The sequence below is a fragment of the Heteronotia binoei genome, chromosome 8 (genome assembly GCF_032191835.1).
Source record: "Heteronotia binoei isolate CCM8104 ecotype False Entrance Well chromosome 8, APGP_CSIRO_Hbin_v1, whole genome shotgun sequence".
In the NCBI taxonomy this organism is placed as follows: Eukaryota; Metazoa; Chordata; class Lepidosauria; order Squamata; family Gekkonidae; genus Heteronotia; species Heteronotia binoei.
The window spans coordinates 86,511,018-86,530,679 of record NC_083230.1 but is presented as its reverse complement, the minus strand read 5'-3'; the positions used below and the strand labels follow the sequence as shown (position 1 = coordinate 86,530,679).

The following is a 19,662-nucleotide window of genomic DNA, read 5'->3' as shown; positions in this document are numbered from 1 at the left end:
AATTGCATGGAATTAATGTAATGGCCTCCCAAACCATGATGGAGCTGTGCAAACATGGGGCATTAAAGACTCCTGTGGAACTTTAATTTATTTAACCCTTGCTAACAATGACAAGAAGAAATCCTCCAGCAATGCAGTTTAGAAGACTCTGAACAAAACTGTGCTTCAAACCAACTGGTTGCAGGGAGGAGTTCATGTTATCCAGATGGACATCCCATTTAACATGGTGACAGTAGCTGCTCCAGATCAGTAGAGACCCAGAGAAGTCACATTTTTTCTGGGATTACAGAACCCCAAGCAGATTAGGAGATTTCTGTTCTCTAGGAAGAAGTTAGGGAACCTCAAGGTGGGATGGGCAACTTGAAACCGGGCTGCAAGTTACACAGCCACCACTCACAAAATGAGACAATACGCATCCCACATCTCCCCCTTATTTCATGCCACCTTCTTCCAATTTTATTTACAACTCACCCTCCAACCATATACACAAGACAGTATACAAACTAAAGAAACAAAAGCAGAGAGAATCTACAACACACCCACAGTAGCATAAAAATATTTGAGGAAGCAAAGATCCTTTCTCCATGGAGTCACTGAAGCTTAAATTTTGGCTTAAACTTCAATGACTCCATTGAGACAGGCCCTGCATCTTCTTCCATTCAGGAGAAAAGGACAGTTTAATAAAAATAGCCTCATCACAGAGCAAGCCTAATTAGTACCTTTCCATGCTCTGTGAACCAATGGGTCATGCATCAGAAAACACACAAGATCTTAACACTTTCTATACACCCATCAGCTTGAACAAGCAGTCCAATGCCCTTGTTTCTATGGCAACAAGCTCATGAGAGTTATGCTGCCACTTTCTTTGGTGGGGAGTGACCAGAAAAGAGTAAAATCTAAATCACCTGCTCAGGATGTGTTTTACAGCAGAACTCAAAGGCTGGCTGGATACCTTGATATTAGTATGGCCTTGCATGGAAGGTCTGGATACAAGAGAAAAGTCAGACATTTACTCTAGAAAACATAGTGGTTGAAATCAGCCGGGGGAGCGGGGTTGGAATTATAAAACAAGATACATCCTAGAGTACTACCCAACATCTAAACGGACCCTAAATCAAGCAGAGAAATGTACTTACATATATGAGCCCTGAGTAGTATCGCTCCTTCAGATTGTGTAGCACGGAGGCCTCATTCAAGCAGGTCAGTTCTGCCATGTCTTCCACTTTAGAGAACTTGGGTGGGTTCATCTTTTGGATATCATCTTTGTTTACTCTCACTTTCTTTCCATTTTCAGCAAGCTCAACAATTGCTTCATCTCCCACTTCTTCCTTCAAGCTAGCTGGTTCAAACCCATTTTTCTCTGATGGAACCCACACCAGCTTCTTGGCTGCCCAGTCAGCCTGAGCCAATGGATTGTTGATAAGATTTCTGTCCACATAGAGGTATTTGTCAGCATCTCTCTGAGCCATGGTGGTTTATAACCCAGGACCTATTAAAAGAGAAAAAAATATTATATTATTATTGGTACAACTGACATGACATTATAGCCATCTTGGAATGTAGAAAATCAGAGTTCAAAGAGACCAAAAGGCTCATCTTAGAACAGTCCCCACACAGCACCATGCACTATGGCCCTCTACAGACTAGCCTCTGTGAGCTACAGACATTACTTTAGAAAGTATCCTGCAGAAAATGTAAATTGCTCCCAACAAGCAATGAATTTAAGAGAAACACTCAGGATTGCCACCAAACATTAACCTCATTTTACACAGTATATCCTGCAGTGCACAGGTTACTGCTATTTACCAGTGTCAAACAACCAACTCCCATGATGGTCCCTACTGTGCAGATTTTTAAAAATCCACACTATAGCTTGGAAAGATGGTTCTGCAAGCCAAAGTTACCTCCAGGTTTTGGGGGGAAACTCCAAAACTAAACAAAAATTTAAATAGGGGATTAAAAACCCAGAGAACATAGCCTACCCCCAATGATTGGGTGGCATTTTGTGCTGCTGTAGGAATACAAAATAGCAAGGTAAGGAGATGGAGGACTGCAAGGGGAGAGGAAAGCTTGCCCCAACAGGGACAAGGGGACAGTGAGGAAAGAGTGGAGTTTCCCTCTGCAAAGAGTCTTTGCAGGTCTCCTGCTTGTTCTCTCTATTCTAGAACAAGGTATGATAGGAAAGGAAAGGTCCCCTGTGCAAGCACCAGTCATTTCCGACTCTGGGGTGATGTCGCATCACAACGTTTTCACGGCAGACTTTTTTACGGAGTGGTTTGCCATTGCCTTCCTCAGTATTTTACACTTTCCCCACAGCAAACTGGGTACTCATTTTACCGACCTCGGAAGGATGGAAGGCTGAGTCAACCTTGAGCAAGCTACCTGAATCCAGCTTCCACTGGAATCTAACTCAGGTCATGAGCAAAGAGTTCAGACTGCACTAATGCAGCTTAACCACTCTGCTTGTTCTCTCTATTCTAGTACAAGGTATGATAAACCAGCATTAAAAAGCTTCACTAAGTGATCTACAGCTATTTCTACCAACAGGCTACAAGCCTTTGTAGGACTTCTTCCCCATCTGGAAATGTACTCAATGTTTTGTTTCTTCATTATACCCAAAAGTCCACAATTTAGGAGAAGGCAACCCCAGCTCCCTGTGACATCTCTTAATAATCAACAAGGCAATTCGGATTGGAAGAAACTCATGCCAGGCCTGCTGTAAGACAGACATGAAGAAGAGTAAATTACTGTCTGGCAGTCGCTGTGTTTCTCCAAAGGAAGAAAATATGGACAGGGAGAGAATAATTCAAAGTCCCCAGCACGAAGTAGTACCACTGCATGAACCAATAACCAACACTGGCAAAGTGCATTGTTTATTTATTTATTGTTTATGCTTCTAGACCATCCTTCTCTGCATGCAGGTCTCAGTGCAGCTTACAAGATAAAACATGAAAACATATAGTCTAAGCAAAGAATCTACATTAAAAGTAGATTCTAATCAAAACGATTCAGATGGTGAATAAACAAAATGTTACTGCTCCCCCGCTTCTGAGGATAGGCAAGGGGGTTGGGGGCTGGGAAACCTGAGAGTGCCAGATAATTACTGTCCCATCACTGACCTCAACCAAAAGCCTGGCAGAACATCTCTGCCTTAGAGGCCCTACAGAAAGGTAGCAAATCCTGCAGGGCACGGATGTTCTCTGGCAGAGAGTTCCACCAGGCAGGGGCCAGGGCCAAAAAAATCCTGGCCCTGGTTGAAGACAGCCAGATCTCTCTCGGGCCAGGGACCAGGACCCCCAGAAGATTTTTCATACCTGATCTTAATGTTCCATTGGGGGCATATTGAGGGGGGTGGTCACAAAGGCATGTGGGTCCCTGACTGAGAATGCTGGTAGTGGCACCAAGTTGCACAATAATTAGTGTTGCACCAAGCATCAAATAATTGTGAGTTCCTGCCACTTGACACCTAGAACTAGCTCCAACAAGGTTATACTACTTAAAATAAAACTGAAGCCATTAATGAAACAGGGCAAGGATTTGGGACTTCAAGCCAAGTATTTCCACTGGCACAGTGTTAACAGTAGGATAAGCTATGGGTCTCTGGCCTAACCGAAAACTGGTGATTTTGATGGCTGCAGGTTTGGCACTCTCTAGTGAAGGGAGGGGACAGTGGAGGAAACAAACTTTTGTCCATTGTATTCAAAAGACCGTTAAGACTGGCAAGACAACAGCTACAGCCAAACCTCCCTCTACACAGCTTCCTGCAAATGCAATTTCCAAGAATTTAGCTGCTTGCCTTTTTTGGCCATAATTGAGCAAGACACACCAGAGAATGAGAGCATCCAGCTGAATTAGGTTTTTCAGGAAATGACGAAACTGAAAGTAACCAGACTAAAGGAGCTCTATAGTCAGCCTAAAATATTTGTGTTCCCTTAGGCTCTTTCAGCTTAGATGATATGCAGTTATAATTACTCATGCCCTTCAGAGAGAAAAGGAAATTATTTGGAAGGCCTCTAAGAAGTACAGCGTTCTGGGAAATCCTTCTCCTCTGCCCCTTCCACAGCACTACCTGTAACAGCAAGGAATCCCTGACCTACATAAAGGAGTGTCAGCCACATCCTAGCATAGGTTCTACCTGGCCAGTCTTACTGACATGACCTTGCATGTGACACTCTCTGGGAGCGAACTGAAAAGCGTCTTTTTCAGCAAGCATGTATCCATGCCAGCAATCTTGTCATACTAGACTTCACTTTGCTCCTTCACTGTCCCAGTACTATTTATGTTTCCCATGTAAGCTGCACACTTGCTCTTCATAGAAGCACAAAGCTTAAATTCTGTGCAACAGACTCTGTTCCACTTCGCCTACAGCAGTGGTTTACAAACTGTGTAGCAAAGAACTCTGAACCTACCAGCACATTTCCTTGGCTGTGATTATTTAAGAATTAACACAATACAATTTATATATACTGATTAATAATGCTTATTCTAGCTTTGATGAAGAATTCCTCTAAAGGCTTAGTTCTTCATTACTTTTATTAGGTAACTTAATACATAATACTTAAATACATAATACATAGGGATAGGCATGGACAGGACCAAGGACCTAATTTTTCCATGGACCAGGGCCCGTTTCATCCCGCTGATTTGGACCTTCCATGACCCTCCCAGGAAGTTCATAAGGTCCATGTTGGCAGGGCTTGCAAAAGTCATGTAAAGGAAATGTTGAGTGATGATTTCACTCACCCAAAAGTGGGTAAGTGAAAGTCGAGTGGTAACTTCACCCACCTCAAAATGGGTGAAGTCACCACTTTCCTTCACTCTCATGCTGCACAACTTTGCACAAGTCATTTAAATTTTAAATGGATTTTGTAAAACCATGTAGCAAAGGCCAAGTGATGACTTCACCCACCCTGAAGTTGGCGAAGTTGCCACTCACCTTCATTCATGTTCTGCACGGCTCTGCACAAAGGCCATTTAAATTTTAATGGATTTTGCATGGACTAAATGGACCTCTGTGGTCCATTTTTTTTTCCTGGACTGTGCCCATCCCTATTATCATGTGTTTTGTAAGCTGTAACACACAAGCACATGTAGTTGTTAATTGCAATATGTATTATATTTTGGTGTATTGTGACAGTGCCCTGATCTGGATGGCCCAGTGTAGTCTGACCTCGTCAGATCTCAGAAGCCTAAGCAGGGTCAACCCTGGTAAGTATTTGGATGGGAGACCCCCAAGGAAGTCCAGGATTGCTATGCAGAGGCAAGCAAAGGTAAACCACCTCTGAATATCTCTTGCCTTGAAACCCTTATGAGGTCGCCATAAGTCAGCTATGACTTGACAGCATTTTTCCACCACTAATGTTACACTAATAGAAGTTTTTCATTACTGTTCAAACTAGTTCTCATCAAGACTTGCTTCCTTAGCAAAGCAGAACTTTTTGCATGCTATAACCCGAAGTCTATGCACTTCAAAAGGAACTGGCAACAGACCACAACATTCAGTGCAAACTACCGCATCCTCATACAGTGGCACACATCATCATGTGTCTTAAGCTGATCCTGTTTTTCTTCATGCTGTCAACAGTGAAGCCTAATTCACTGCGGATGCCTGAGGAAATGCTAGCAAAGTTCATTCTACAGCACTCCAAAAAAGAAGGTTCAACACCTGGAAAAAACATGGACTAAAGGGCTGACAGTGCAGTCCTAAATAGAATTGCACTCTTCCTAAATCCAAAGATTTAGAAGACTGTAACTCTGTTTAGGATTGCACTGTAAAACTATTTTGCATCATTAACATGATCAGTGCATCACTGTCATCAGTCTGTAGCTCCTACAACTGAAGTTTGGCACAAAGTTTTGTCAGTTCTTGAAGTCTACTATATGAATTCAGGAAAGCCTTGGCCCAATCACCCCACTCAGCTTGAAGGATATAAAACAGCTGCGCCATTTGAGTGCTGTTTAGTTAAGATCACATTTTCTAAACATTTCTGCTGATCAGTACCTTAAGATTAGGCTTTATTTGAAAGCAGAGATGCTTAACAAATCTCAGACTGCACAGAGTACCTCTGCATGCAGAGGGTCATTCTAGCAGCACATTCTACACCCAGTAACCCAACTTCTTTGGACACTTGCTATCTTACAAGACAATGCTGCAAGTGAGCAGAAGAGGACTTAAACAATACAGCCCTGCTACAAAGGCAAGCTTGTTTCCACTGTGCGGAATCCAGCTTCTTCCTGATCTGGTAATTACAGCATCAGCATATGCAGTCATGCTTGAAAACTAAACAGTTAAGAGTGTTGGGCAGGTAGCCACCCTTTGATGTGGGAGAAGGAAACACACACAGAGTGAAATGAGGTTTTCTGGAGCACTTGCTATAGCAGCAATTTGGGAGAGATTCTTCCCTGACACAAGCTCATACTGCCTCTTCATAACTCCATATACAGTTGAGTTATCTCAGTCTGTAGCTCCTGCATTTATACCATCCACATTTTTTTCATTTTAGTTACCACTACAATCCAGAAAACAGCTTGAAAGAAGAGAGCACACAGTTCCATTCTTTTCTCACAGAGCACTGCTACATTCTCTGTCGCTTAAAGTAGCATAGCAAACCCATAGCTGTCTCAGCTGAACAGTACAGTAGGAACAGACTGGGATGTGGAGACAGGAGCACTTAAATCTCATCCAGCCTATGTATGCAGACATTATATAATAAATAAATGCTTCCTCTGTGGCTTAGATTTGGGGTAGATACATCACATAAGGCAATCTGACAGTACAATTTTACAGAGCCATAATCTTCATTCTGACTTGAACTAGCTTTTAGGAAGGTTAAACTATTGAAGAGTAACAGTCAACCTTTTAGTCTTCTCCCTAATAATATGTTTTTGCCATTAGACAACAAGAAAATGTTAAGGCTTTACCAATTCCATGGCCATCTACACAGAGATGCAAGATAGATCTTACCCACTTGGTGCTTGGGAAGGGGGCAACAGTGGGAGGACTCTAGTGTCCTGGCCCCACTGATGAACTTCCTGATGGCACCTGGTTTTTTCAGTCACAGTGTGACAGAGTGTCAGACTGGATAGGTCATTGGCCTGATCCAACATAGCTTCTCTTATGTTCTTATGTTCACTGTATCTTACTACATATGTATCAACATGCTCTCAGTTCTATTTGCATAATGCCATTTGGTGCAAGTGAGCCACATATACATTAACTTATACACAGTGGCGTAGGGAGGGGGGCAGGGGGGGCCGGTCGCCCCAGGTCTGGGGGGCCCCTTGGCATTGCCTCAGAAGCCGGCTGCCTGGCGTCCCCAGGTCCCACCTGGAGGCTGGCATCCCTGACACACACACAGGGCTTCAGCGCCTGTCTGGCGATGCCACTAAGCCCATCCCTGATACCCAAGAAAAGTCTTCCCGGTCCCAAGTTTTGCTTCGGACAGAACTCGAGGGAGACGAAGCCCTTTCTGCAGCTCCAGCGGCCCCGAGGGATCCCCTGCAAGGGCTGGAGGCGCTAGCGGGGCTGCGAGAAACTCTCGACCGAGCCCGTCCAGGAGGAAGCACGGAGCGCAGCCACGACTTGCTAGAAAGAGCAGGGCCCCTCCGCCCCGAAGCTGCAGCCGCTCGCCTCTCCTCGCCCTCTCGGGCCGGGGAACCTGCAAGGCGGCGGCGCCCTCCACCCGCAGCAGCCAGCAGCCGCCCACGGAGCTCCACACCGCCGGCTCGCCCCTCCCTCAGTCCCGCCCGCCCGCCTGCCTGCCGGGAGGAGAAGTGGACACGTCGTCACTGCAGCCAGGCTGAGTCGGCCGCCCGCCGGAGGCTCCCCGCTAGTCCTGTCCCTAGAAGAAGATCCCATTTGCAGTATGTTGTTCTCTTACATAGTTGACATAACTAAAGAATTAATAACTTGTGTGTGACTCTTGAGAGTTTAAGAGTTCTATACTATTTCAGCCAGTGATTAAATGCCTAGAAAATCTGTTTTAAAAATAATTTCATTTGATCTTAAAGATGCAACTGAACTCATTTTTATTTGTGCAAGGTTTCCTTTAGTATAGATCTCTATATTACTACTTAATGTATTTCTTTATACATATAAAAGGAGGGATCTAGAACTGGTGGGGGAATGGAAAATGCATTCCTCCACCAGCCCCATTTCTTCCCTGGGTCTAGTTCCATTTTTCCTCCATTTTCTGCTGGAGCCTGCTCTATTTCCTTTGTCTCTTCCAGGCACGCTTTTTGGTTGCTACAGCTACCCAAAATGCAGACTCTGGGTTCTTACTCTCAACATGGGGGTATTTTTATCTCCAACCTGTTTTTTTAATCACATTTTTTCTGCAAACCTGGAGAGCCCCTTTGGGTTTGCAGAACCCTAAATTGTAGCTTCATTTGGCTTCACTGCGTGGACTTTCTCCCTCCATAGCTTGTGTTTCTTAAATTGATTATGTTCTGTGCTGTTGCTAACATGGCAGCTGTGGCTTCTTTGCTTGTATTAGTACAGAGCCAGTTTGGTGTAGTGGTTAAGTGCGTGGACTCTTATCTGGGAGACTCAGATTTGATTCCCCGCTCCTCCACTTGCAGCTGCTGGAATGGTGTTGGGTCAGCCATAGCTCTCCCAGCAGTTGTCCTTGAAAGGGCAGCTTCTGTGAGAGCTCTCTCAGCCCACCTACCTCACAAGGTGTTGTGTATGTGTGTGGGGGGGGGAAGGTAAAGGAGATTGTGACTGCTCTGAGACTCTGAGTGAAGGGTGGAGTATAAATCCAATATCATCATCATCATCTCCTCCTCCACTAACATTTTTCCCATGAGGCCACTTGTCTATTTTATCCTTTGAAGCCAGGGACCTATTTTGCTTTTTCCTGAGTTATTTCTTTTGTAGGTAGATAGAACAGGATATGTTGCCTATAGGATCTTAATTGCCAAGGGGGCTTCACTGCACCTCCATGTGGCAACCCAAAAGACACACACAGGGATCTAATTGCAGGGGTGGCCCACGGCAGCTCTCCAGATGTTTTTTTTGCCTACCACTCCCATGGCTGGCTGGGGCTGATGGGAGTGGTAGGCAAAAAAAACATCTGGAGAGCTGCCGTGGGCCACCCCTGTAATAACGAAAAACATCCCATACCATAATACCAAGATTTACCAACACAATAATACCAACACACAGTGATATCAACACCCCTCCCTCGCAAGTGGTGGCCATCTTGCAGAAGTGACATCACCGGAAGTGACATCATATCCTGTTTCTGGCGGCGTGCACACACGTAGGGGGGCCCACATAAATCTTGGGTCCCGGGCCCCCAAAGCCCTAGCTACGCCCCTGCTTATACAATAGCTTATTTCCCCAGGAACAGACACTTGCCACAAAGATCTTATACTTGAGGATGATCAGGGCCTGGAGACCTAGTCCTATGGGGAAAGGCTGAAGGACTTGGAGGGGGGATATGATTGCTCTCTTGAAGTGTTTGAAGGGCTGTCTTAGAGGAGGTCACGGAACTGTTCCTATTGGCAGCAGAGGATAGGACTCAATAATGGGTTTAAATTAAGGTCGGAAACATACCAGCTGGATATTAGGAAAAAACTTTCCAGTAAGAGTGGAATCAGCTACCTCAGGACATGGTGAGCTCCCCTTCACTGGCAGTCTTTAAGCAGCTGCTAGACAAACACTTGTCAGGGATGCTCTAGTCTAAGCTGATCCTGCATTCAGCAGGGATTCTAGATGGCCTGCATGGCTATTTCCAACTCTGTGATTCTATGATTCATGATGAGCTGCACCAACCTCCCCCCCCCCACCAAAACTTTTCTCTATTTTTCTCCTGGTGGGTTTCTGAGACCAAAAGTAACCCTTGCTGTGAGAAGACAAGTGCCAGTGAAGGAATCTAGTGCATTTTTAAAATCCCACCCTTCCTCTATCTATGGGGTTTAGGGTAACATACATGGTTCTCTCTCCATTCAGCATACCCCATTCTGCCTTTTAGAGCTGCTGTACCACCGCACACTCCTAGGTTTTTAGGAACTGCTCATGCCTTGGCTATGAACTTGGTGGTGGCCATGGACTTCCCACTCACTATCTACACACTATTGCATTATGGGCTGCAGAATCCACAAGAATGGAATAGGAGGATGTTCTGGAAAGCTATTTACTGGATCTGGACAGAAGTGACACACTGTAATAGCTGGCATGCTACTTTTTGGAGAACCTAGAAACCCCACTTACTAAAGGTTCTGTACAGCCTTTAATTTTTTTATTTGGGGGGGGGGGACTCCATTGCTTTCCTCCATACCTTTGGCATCAAGCCATGTCCTCTTCAACTATTAAGAAAGGAAGCTAAAAGAAGCAAAGTACCCTATAGGTTTTAGGATTATACTGAAAACAGTACTTTTCTGCCTGCATTTTTTTCCCTCTAGTAATATTCATACTTCTCCCTTAGCCCACTGTTTACTTTATCAGTGCACATCAAATTGTTATTGTGACTCTGTGATTGCTCAACAAGGTCAGCATACTTAACGTAAGACTGCTTTTAAAGGAATGTTGTTGATGAGTGGCTAGAATATGGTACTTAAGAATACTTTGCTAAAAGAACAATGAATATTAAAGCTCATATTGTCTTCCTTGTTAGAGCCTCACATGTTATTGCTAACAGGTAACTAAACAAAATGTCCTACGGTCAAATTGTTGGAGAATGAATAGACAATAACCATTTCAGTTGTGATTCTACAAAACTTCATGGAAAGATGACAGATGTGTTAATTTTTCACTATTCTGGAGTGTTTCAATAACCCAATAGACTGAAGCTTCCTTGAATGCTACTGAATCCCCTCAGCAGTCTGTTCCTTGGATTAGGTGAAGCCTCACCACACAGGAGCTCTGCTGGAGTTTATAACACTGCTTTTAGAAGAAATGATTTGCTGGAGCCAGCCTTAGTTCTGCTGACAGGACTTTTTCCCAGGCTGCCCGAGCATGGCTTGTTCAAACTAAGACCAGAAAAATAGCCATAAGATGTAATTACACAGCAGATGCTGCCTAACTGGTAGGAGCAGTGCGTAGGTTGAGCAAGGGGTGAGGTGGTTAAAATACACTTATATGACCATAAAGTGAAAGCTATAAAGCCCAATTCATTGGGACAGCTCCAATTCTGCAAAGAAATTGGGCCTCTTGTCCTTGGAAGCTACACACCCAGACACTTGCTCTCTAAACATGAAGCTTGAGAACTGCTTATAGAAGCTTTTGAGACTGTAAGCAATGGCAGAAGTGCAGATGTGAAACATGGCTGTTTAACATTCAGGTTGATACAGACCTGTTGGTTTTTATAGCATTTCTGTACACAGTTCTGTGATTGCAGGGGAGAAAACAGAGTGACTAAAACTGCCTACTGGGGGAAGTACAACTATTGCTTTTATCAAACAGAATATTTGAAGATGACACATTTGCTAAAAGCACTAAGCTGAGGCAGTGATAACCTGAGATGACATGTTCAGCAGTAAACCAACAGATTTTGGAATTCTGAAAAAAGAGGCACACCCTCCTGCCATTTATGAAAAGGATAGTGCTAAAGATATTGAACATGAGCGTTCAAAGCAATTGGAGGGGACAAATAAATCTCTACCCAACAAAAGGAGATCTGGTCCTCAAACGCCTATACCCCAACAATCTTGTTAGTCTAAGGTGCTACTGGATTCTACTGCAGAACAACACGGCTACCCTCTGAGACCCTCTATGATTATTTGCTGGGGAATATTCAAGTTCCTCCTACAAATGTAGGCATGAACTTTCTACCTCAAGTCAGACTTTTTTTTTCAAATAAAGGTTTTCCCCTCCTCAGACAATGCACTTAAACAGCATGTTTAAAATAATTTAGACACTACTGCTACTGAGAAAACACATATTCCATTTCATTCTATAACGTAACCGTCTAGACTGTCTGGCAAACGGAAAACTACGATCGTCACACACTCCAAGTCAATGGGAAAATGCGCTGAACAGGACTGAGTGATGGGCTTCTTGAGAAGTATTATCCATATGGACTATCTAAAAGGACACGAGTGGGTAGGAAAACAGTCTTTAACCTCCAAAACGACTTGCCACTGACCAGAGACCAGCCACCACCAGATAATCTTGTAATAAATATTGTGCACTTTTCTGACAAAGAAATAAAGAAGATGCCCCTGCAAAAAAGTTTTAGGGTTTTGCTAGGGATGTGGAAACTACTGCTAAGTTTACTAACTTCTGATGCAAGTGTTAGCTGAATGTTGCATTTGAAAGAGTGTTGTCTTTTCAGGAGTTATGGTCTAGAGGTGCACATTATTTCTATGCTCCATCTGCTGATGCACCTTACAGCTTACTGCTGCTATTGCATTGCAACAGAGACCCTATCACAAAAGTCTAGTTTGCAGGGAATGCAAGAGAAAATCAAAGCAGCTGGCAATCCCTGCTAAACATGCCAATTGCAGAGTTAGGCCCAGGACACACTGCACTCAAGAATGAAACTGATATTAATTAGCTCCACTTAAGAGTACAGGAACTGCTGCATGAAAATAGCATCGTGCTTGGGAGATAGCTGTTTCTGTCAGACTCCATCGTGAGCACACTTAAGCTCAACTGGCAATATCCCAGCATTCAACTTGGAATAAGATATTCCAAACTTTAAATCTAATAAAGCATGCTCAGCAACTGTTGTTTCTTATTACCATGTGCAAAGTACATGCCTTCTCAGCAGAGGCAAGAGACAGTATGCCCACAAGGAAAACATTCCAGAGGGAGAACACATTCTTCATGACCACTCAATAGAATAATCTCACTTTAAGATGACAGCAGCGGCTTAGGAGACTCCAGCCCATCCCTGCTGCTCAAAAGGTTTGGTTTAGAGTTCACCAACACCATGTCTCCCCAGGCAACAGGATCTTCAAGACACAGGACATTGCTCAAGACTTTAAGCAAGAGTTTCTGTCCTCACTGACTTTGAAAACTCAGCATAAAATATTGCCAACAATACCTCCAAAGCATGCTACAAAACATATCACATATCTATACTAGCCCTTCTTGTGCCACAGCTGATTTAAAGGATTCCCTTTTAATTTACAGCTGAAGGGGGGAAAGGCTTCTACTTCCCACTCCTATCTGTTCAAACACATCAAATGCATTTCTCCCAAACAGCTGTGATCTTGCCCTAATCTTCTGGACCCTTCATCAGCAATAATTTTTCCACTAAATTCTTCCTCTAAAAAGCATTCTAATGGCTCCTCCCAAAGCAGAAGCTGTTATAGTTATTAAGGATTTCCAAAAGTTAAGCAGAAAAGTGGGGCAAGTGTTTCCTAACTACAGAAGCAATTTAGAAAAGGGGGCACTGAACGATTCCCTATTACTTCCCCCCACCAGCACCCACCAGTTCCCACACACAAGGTTCATTTCTGATCTTGAAGCTAAGGGGGGCGGGGAATAAACACAGTTGAAAGTTTCCATAACCCTATTACTTATCTATTGGAAACAACTCATGTTATCCTCAGCTGATCAACAATGACTCCTATTTGAAGATACAAGACTGCTGTCTTCATGTATAGTTCCCACTGTCACACCGGGCAAAATCTGGGATTTTTACTAGTGTCAGCTTTCCAGTATATTTATATAAATGTGTATTTATCACAGATAGGGCTTCCTCCTGCAAGTTATTCAACAGTTCATTTTAAAAAACCTAAAACACAGATATTCCATTTATCCTGACCACAGTGGAAATAAAATGGTCATCATTTCAGGATTCCTCATGATCTTTTGCAGCTACACCATTGCCTTTTGATGCTGTGCAGACTTCTTCCCATTTCCTGCTTCACAATTGTTTTATATGGTTTGGCAAGCTTGACTTGAAGCAGCAACTAGTTTCATAGCACACAACAAGATAATCTCTTCAGGAAGTAACAGTTCTCATCACTATTTGAGTCTAGTAATAGACGGTAATAAGTAATAGCAACTACCAAAGTTCTCAGCAAATTGTCACTGAGCATCTTAAACAGGAAGCTGTTTTGTAAACTGCATCTCTAGATCCTCTTCTAGGCATACACTACTGAATGAATATAATTTGGTGAAAATACTCCAACAGAGCTACACAAATCAATATTAAGAAACCAGGGACATGTCCCCAAAAGGATCACAGGACAAGGTTGGCCGAAGTCACATAAGAAGAATAAATCCATTATTAATGTTGGTACAAAAGTAGCCACTTACAATGCATTAATATAATAGGATATTCCCATGTATCTTTTGAAAGGCTGAGCAACTGTATACAGTTCATGTACTCACATCAGTAAGTTTTTAACAGCCTTTTCCCCACATCCTTTAACAGAAATGCTACATATGAGATGTGGAGGACAATCCTTCAGCTAAAGAAAAATTTAAGGTACAAGTTCACCTAAAGCAAAGTAGAAGCAGTTTTAATGCCAGAAAGAACTCTTGCTCCTGCAGGAAACCAGCATTGTTACAGCTCCACCTCTTCACACAGGAGGCTGCAGTTCCATTAGAGAAGACATTTGCTTAAAAGCCGACTGTACACAGGAAAAGAGTTTGCATATGAACATGGCACTAGGCTCTCTTCGATCTGTTCATACAATGAATTGTCTCAGTTATGATTAGCTCTATGAAAGTCATGAATGTTTTTAAGGTACACCCATATCATATTCCAACTAAGTTTCAAAGCTCTGCTTGTGATCTGTGCGCATACCTAGGCACATATAGGATCCTATGCCTTGCAAGCATATAAGGGAGGCTACATGAGGAGTTTGCATTATAAGAACTTCTCTTTCATAACTGCTTTTCAGCTTTAGTTCAAGGGTTCTCTAAGAAAGCCCAGTATTCTCCAAGGAATTTACTAGTCACAAAACTTCCCTATCACATACAACTGACCACAGCTGGGATTGCCTGTACCTCCTAAGGCTCCACAGAGAGATTCCAGCCTTTTTAGACCTTGCAGACAGGAAATCAGTGCAAAATGAGGGAAGAGAGATTCCCTAACCTAACAGCTCATGCCTAAACAGATGATAAATGCCAATATAGATTCACTAAAAAGCTGTAAGACAGAAGCTTCTTACAGATGAGAGTTCAAGTCATGCCAAACATGCTATATTTTATCTACAGTTCAGCTGCACACACCAACTTCATTCTAAAAGGGCTCACTAAAAGTTGGTATTCTGAAATCTGGTATAATTTACTAGTATTTCCAGAAAGGACAGTACTTTAGCCAGCTAGATGCAGCAAAACAAATGCCAGCCCCAAAGCTGAATTTTTCATGCCTGATTGCTTCTGACATACCTGAACACCTGTAGTCTCTAAGTAGACAAAGCAAATTGAACACACGGAGCCAAAAGGAGTGCTAACACTCCCTTGTTACAACTGGAGGCAGCACCCAGAACTCTCATCTACTGGAAGTTTCCAGTCCAGGTCTCTTCACAGAAACCAGAAATATTACTATGGCCTCCAAAGAGAGAGTACAGTAATGATGGTCAGTATGCAAACTGATAGAAGTGGGTGTTCTGCTCAGAGATTAAGTTGCACACTTTATGAAGCATTCCCTCCCAAAAAGAAATAAGAGACAACAGGCTGTCATTACCAAAAACTGCCTCTGCCCCCCCCTCACAAATAGAAGTGCTTTCCACGTACGTGGAAGGCTCTCAGATCTTGCACAAGACTCTCCAACAATGTTGCACAGTCTCCGAGTGATTGCTCCATCAAGCCACATAGCTTACCAAGCTACACCGGTGGCAGAAAGCAATTGATATATGGTCAGATCGTGAGCAGAGCTTGGACTGCAGTAGCGCAGCTTACCACTCTGTGCCACAGGGCTCCTGATTGATAAGATAAAACCCCTAGTGCCTAAAAGAAAGCAAGTGTCACACAAGCCTTAAGGGAGAGGGCATTGCAAACCCTCTCTTTAGTCACTACCTGTCTCAGCTCCAAAACCGGCATACAGAAAACAGGGCTACTGAGGCATGGGAGATGGTCCTTCAGGTACACTGGCCTCAAGCCATTCAGGGCTTTAAAGGGAAGAACCAGCACTTTGAATTGTACCCTGAAACAGGTGGGTAACCAGTAGATCTCTCAGCACAAGGGTGGTACAATCCTTCTAGACAACCTCTGACAGTAGCCTGGCTGCTGCATTATGGGCCAAATAAAGTTTCTGAACCATTTTCAAAGGCAGCTACTCACAGAGAATATTATAATAATCTAATCTGGAAATGATCAGAGCTTAGATCTCTGTGGCCAGATCATACTTTTTGAGGAACAGCCACAGCTGAGGAACACAGCAGGATGCAGGTTACATGTGAACTGCCACTGTTACCAGCTATGAATCCAGAAGAACATCTGGGATTGTCGAGCAGCAGGAGTGAAATTGCCTTGTGGGGAAGCCCTTTCTAAGTTACGCTAAAAAGCCCAGTTCTACTTCCCACACCCGAACAGAAACAAGTCTGCTCATGCTAGCTTCCATCATATAAGTTACATTAAATTGCCCTTAAAACAGCTCAAATTGCATGTTATAGCTTCTAAACCATCCAACCAACCTAGTGAGCAACTAAAAATGTTATTTCATTTCAACTGAGCACATGTCCAGAGCCCCATCTTCAGACAACAAACCTATGAGTCAGAAAGTATTAGCCTGTTAAAGGTATGCACTTTCCACTGAAGAGACAGCGATAAGTAACCCACAGACTTTTTCACCTGATGACTAAGACAGAATGCAATTTTCTATCTAGAGTAACTGAGGGCACAGTGGCAACTTTGGACTCAATTTTTGACACACCTATGCTGGGGGGGAGCACTACATTTTACCAAGAGCTGGAGCAACTTGTTAACCCAACACAGCTCAGAAACCTCTGCATAACTTTATGCAGATCAGCCTCTTCAGAAAGACCAGAGAGACATCAGTATTTTTAAGCCACAGCATCTATACAGCTCGAAATGCAGCTGGTTTCAACAAAAATGTTCAAGTAGAATCCGTCAGGGTAGGGATGCCAGGTCTCCCTGGGGGGATGGGGGGAAAGGGTGGCCAGATCAGAAAACTCCAGGCAATTTGAGATGGAGCCTGGGAAAAAAGGGACCTCATTGGGGTACAAGGCCATACAGTCTACCCTCCAACACATTCATTTTCTCCAGGGGAATGGAACTCTGTAGTCTGGAGATGAGCTGTAATTCCAAGAGATCCCCAGGTCACACCTGGAGGCTGACATCCCCAAGTCAGAGGGCCACACATTAACAGTTTCCAGCCTCTGCCAAAACTATGCCCTGCCCCCCCCCATACCATAGGCTATGTTCTGCAGATGCGAGTCATTCTTCCAAGTCTGAGTCAGACAGTTCCATAAAATCCTGAATGCAGTTCGAATACCGTATTTTTCAGGTGTGTCAGCACATGAAACCTACATGGCATTATATTTCATGTTACAGTTATCCGTACAGGCAGACGCAGGAATGATGGCTGTACCCACAAAACAGGAAAGAACAACAAAGAACATTCTAAGAGCTAGAGAGAAAGGCAAACTATAGCAGAAAGAAGAGATAACATGCATGAAGATCTTGAAACTAGAAAGTGTTTTACAGAAATGGGGAAGATGTGACAGACAGGCAACTGTTGGAACATCTTAGGATGTTCTAACTCTAAACAGTGCCAGTCTGAAAATTAAGCTAAAAATATTCAAGAACAGGGACAGCCAAACTTGCTTAATGTAAGAGCCACATAAAATAAATGTCAGATGTTTGAGAGTGAAAGGAAGGAAGGATAATGAGATAGAGAGGTGGAAAAAAAGCAACTTTAACTTTAAATGCATTCTCCAAGCTGCTGGCTGGTTTGGAGAAGTGATTTAAAGAGACAAATGCCTCCTCTAAGCTGGCCAACAGTGTGGTGTGGGCTTCGAAAGCCATACAACATGTGTGACAGAGCCACATGTGGCTCTCAAGCCAGTTTGGCCACCTCTGCTCAAGAACCAGGAATGAGGAAAAGCATTCCACAATTTTAAAACCTTGCCTCATCATAATCCTCAATTGCTAAATAAGTTTATTTAAATAAGTATCATACCACCAGACCCCACAAATGCATCATTTCCTACACTCCAGCAGCATATAAAACAATGCTCGCAACAAAGGATGAGTGGCAAGCCTGCAGCTGATTCCCTCCCCACCTTTTAACCCGGGTGCACACTGCCCTGGCTGAGACTGGCAGAATGGGGGAAATATCCCAGCAACTCACAGTTTGAAATCAGGGGAGGAAACCCGATTAAGCAACCAGAGGCATATTTCACTGCTGCTGACGAAAAATGAAGGCTGGCAAAAAAAAAAAGAGCGTTTGGTCCAAGTGGATAAGAGGGGAGCGATAGGAACTACAAGAGACCGTTTTGCAAGCTTCGTCTTGCCCCATCACTCCCTCCTTCCCTCTCGTGGCTTGGCTAATACACAGCAAACTGAATGAGGAAGTCGAGCTCCGAGAGCGGAAGCCAAGCCCATTGCAATGTCTGCGGCAGGATTGTCAGCCTGTGACTCAGGAGGGAGTCCTGACAGCTGCCAAGCCGTCTTTCTCCCGCTGCTGCCCGTTACTTCCCGGAAAGGAGCTCTGAGGAAAAAAGAGGGGGGGCCGGAAAGCAGGAAAACCCATGTTCAAACATACTTCCAAAGCTGCAAGAACAACAGAGAGAAGGAAACAGAGGGAACAAGAGATCAGCTGCTTCCTCTCCCAGGCCACACTTTTTAGGCTACAATCATATGCACGCTACTGAAGGAAGTGGGTGTTCTGGATAAACCTGCATAATACTGGGCTTGCTTTAAAAAAAAAAGTGGGGGGTGGGAGGGCAGGGAACGAAATGGAACACTGATACACCAAGAGGAAAAGGAGAAGCGTGTAAGTGGCCTCCAGCATGGAAATGCCTTTCCCCTTGCAAAAGAGTCCCCGCCCTCCACCCGCAGCCAGAACTGAGAATCAAGCCGCCCCTCTTTCCCAACAGCGGAGGGCCGAATCGGTGGCAAAGGTGCTTCCTGGGCCACAGCTCACCTGGCAAGAGGAGGGAATTGCAGAAATTAAACCACACCCGCCCGCGCCCCGATGAACCTCATCCCGCCGGCGCCAAACTGAGAACCAAGCGTCAGTTTTACGTTTCCCGTCCCGCACCAACCCCGGGCGGGGACTTCACCTGAGTCTGGCCAAAGCCTGTGGAAACGCCGCCGCTCTCGTGGCTCTTGCTCCTCGCGCTAGGGGGGAGGAAAGCAGACTCGGTAACCGGCACCTTCACGGACAGAGTCCCAGCGCCCCACCCGCCGCGCCGTTCTAGCTTCAACGCCTCCAACTCACCGGCAACAGCGAGGTTTCAAGCCGGGAGGGAGCGGCCGCGGCTAAGGAAGGTTACGCCCTCTCGCTCTACTCTTAGCCAGTAGAAACAGGAGTTTATGCTGACTGAGGTCCCCTTTCTACCAATAGCAATTAAAAAGTTGGGCGGGTGCTCCTGAGGAGGCGGGGTGAAGCTTTTTTTTATAAGCTCCTCAACCGACGCTCCGGCCCCCGCTCTTGTGCTAACCCGCCCCCTCCTCATAGAAATGAGCGCCTCAATGGGCCTTCTGTCGGGGAGGAGCGTAGATTGACAAGCAGAGTAGCCAATAAATCAATGGGGAACTGGTAGGGCTCTTGGGAGGCCTATCTTGAA

The 19,662-nt window shown here is 44.3% G+C and overlaps 1 protein-coding gene across 1 annotated transcript in view; it reads right to left on the bottom strand.

The window, feature by feature from the left end:
* Positions 1-19,461, bottom strand: part of MYH9 (myosin heavy chain 9) — a 104,530-nt gene extending 85,069 nt beyond the window's left edge. Inside the window, exons 1-2 of the mRNA XM_060245524.1 lie at positions 19,156-19,461; positions 1,137-1,489 (exon numbers count right to left, since the gene is read on the bottom strand). Coding sequence (XP_060101507.1) covers positions 1,137-1,469 — 333 coding nt within the window. The 5' untranslated portion in view covers positions 1,470-1,489; positions 19,156-19,461. The remainder of the gene's footprint in view (positions 1-1,136; positions 1,490-19,155) is intronic.
* Between the last annotated feature and the right edge of the window lie 201 nt (positions 19,462-19,662).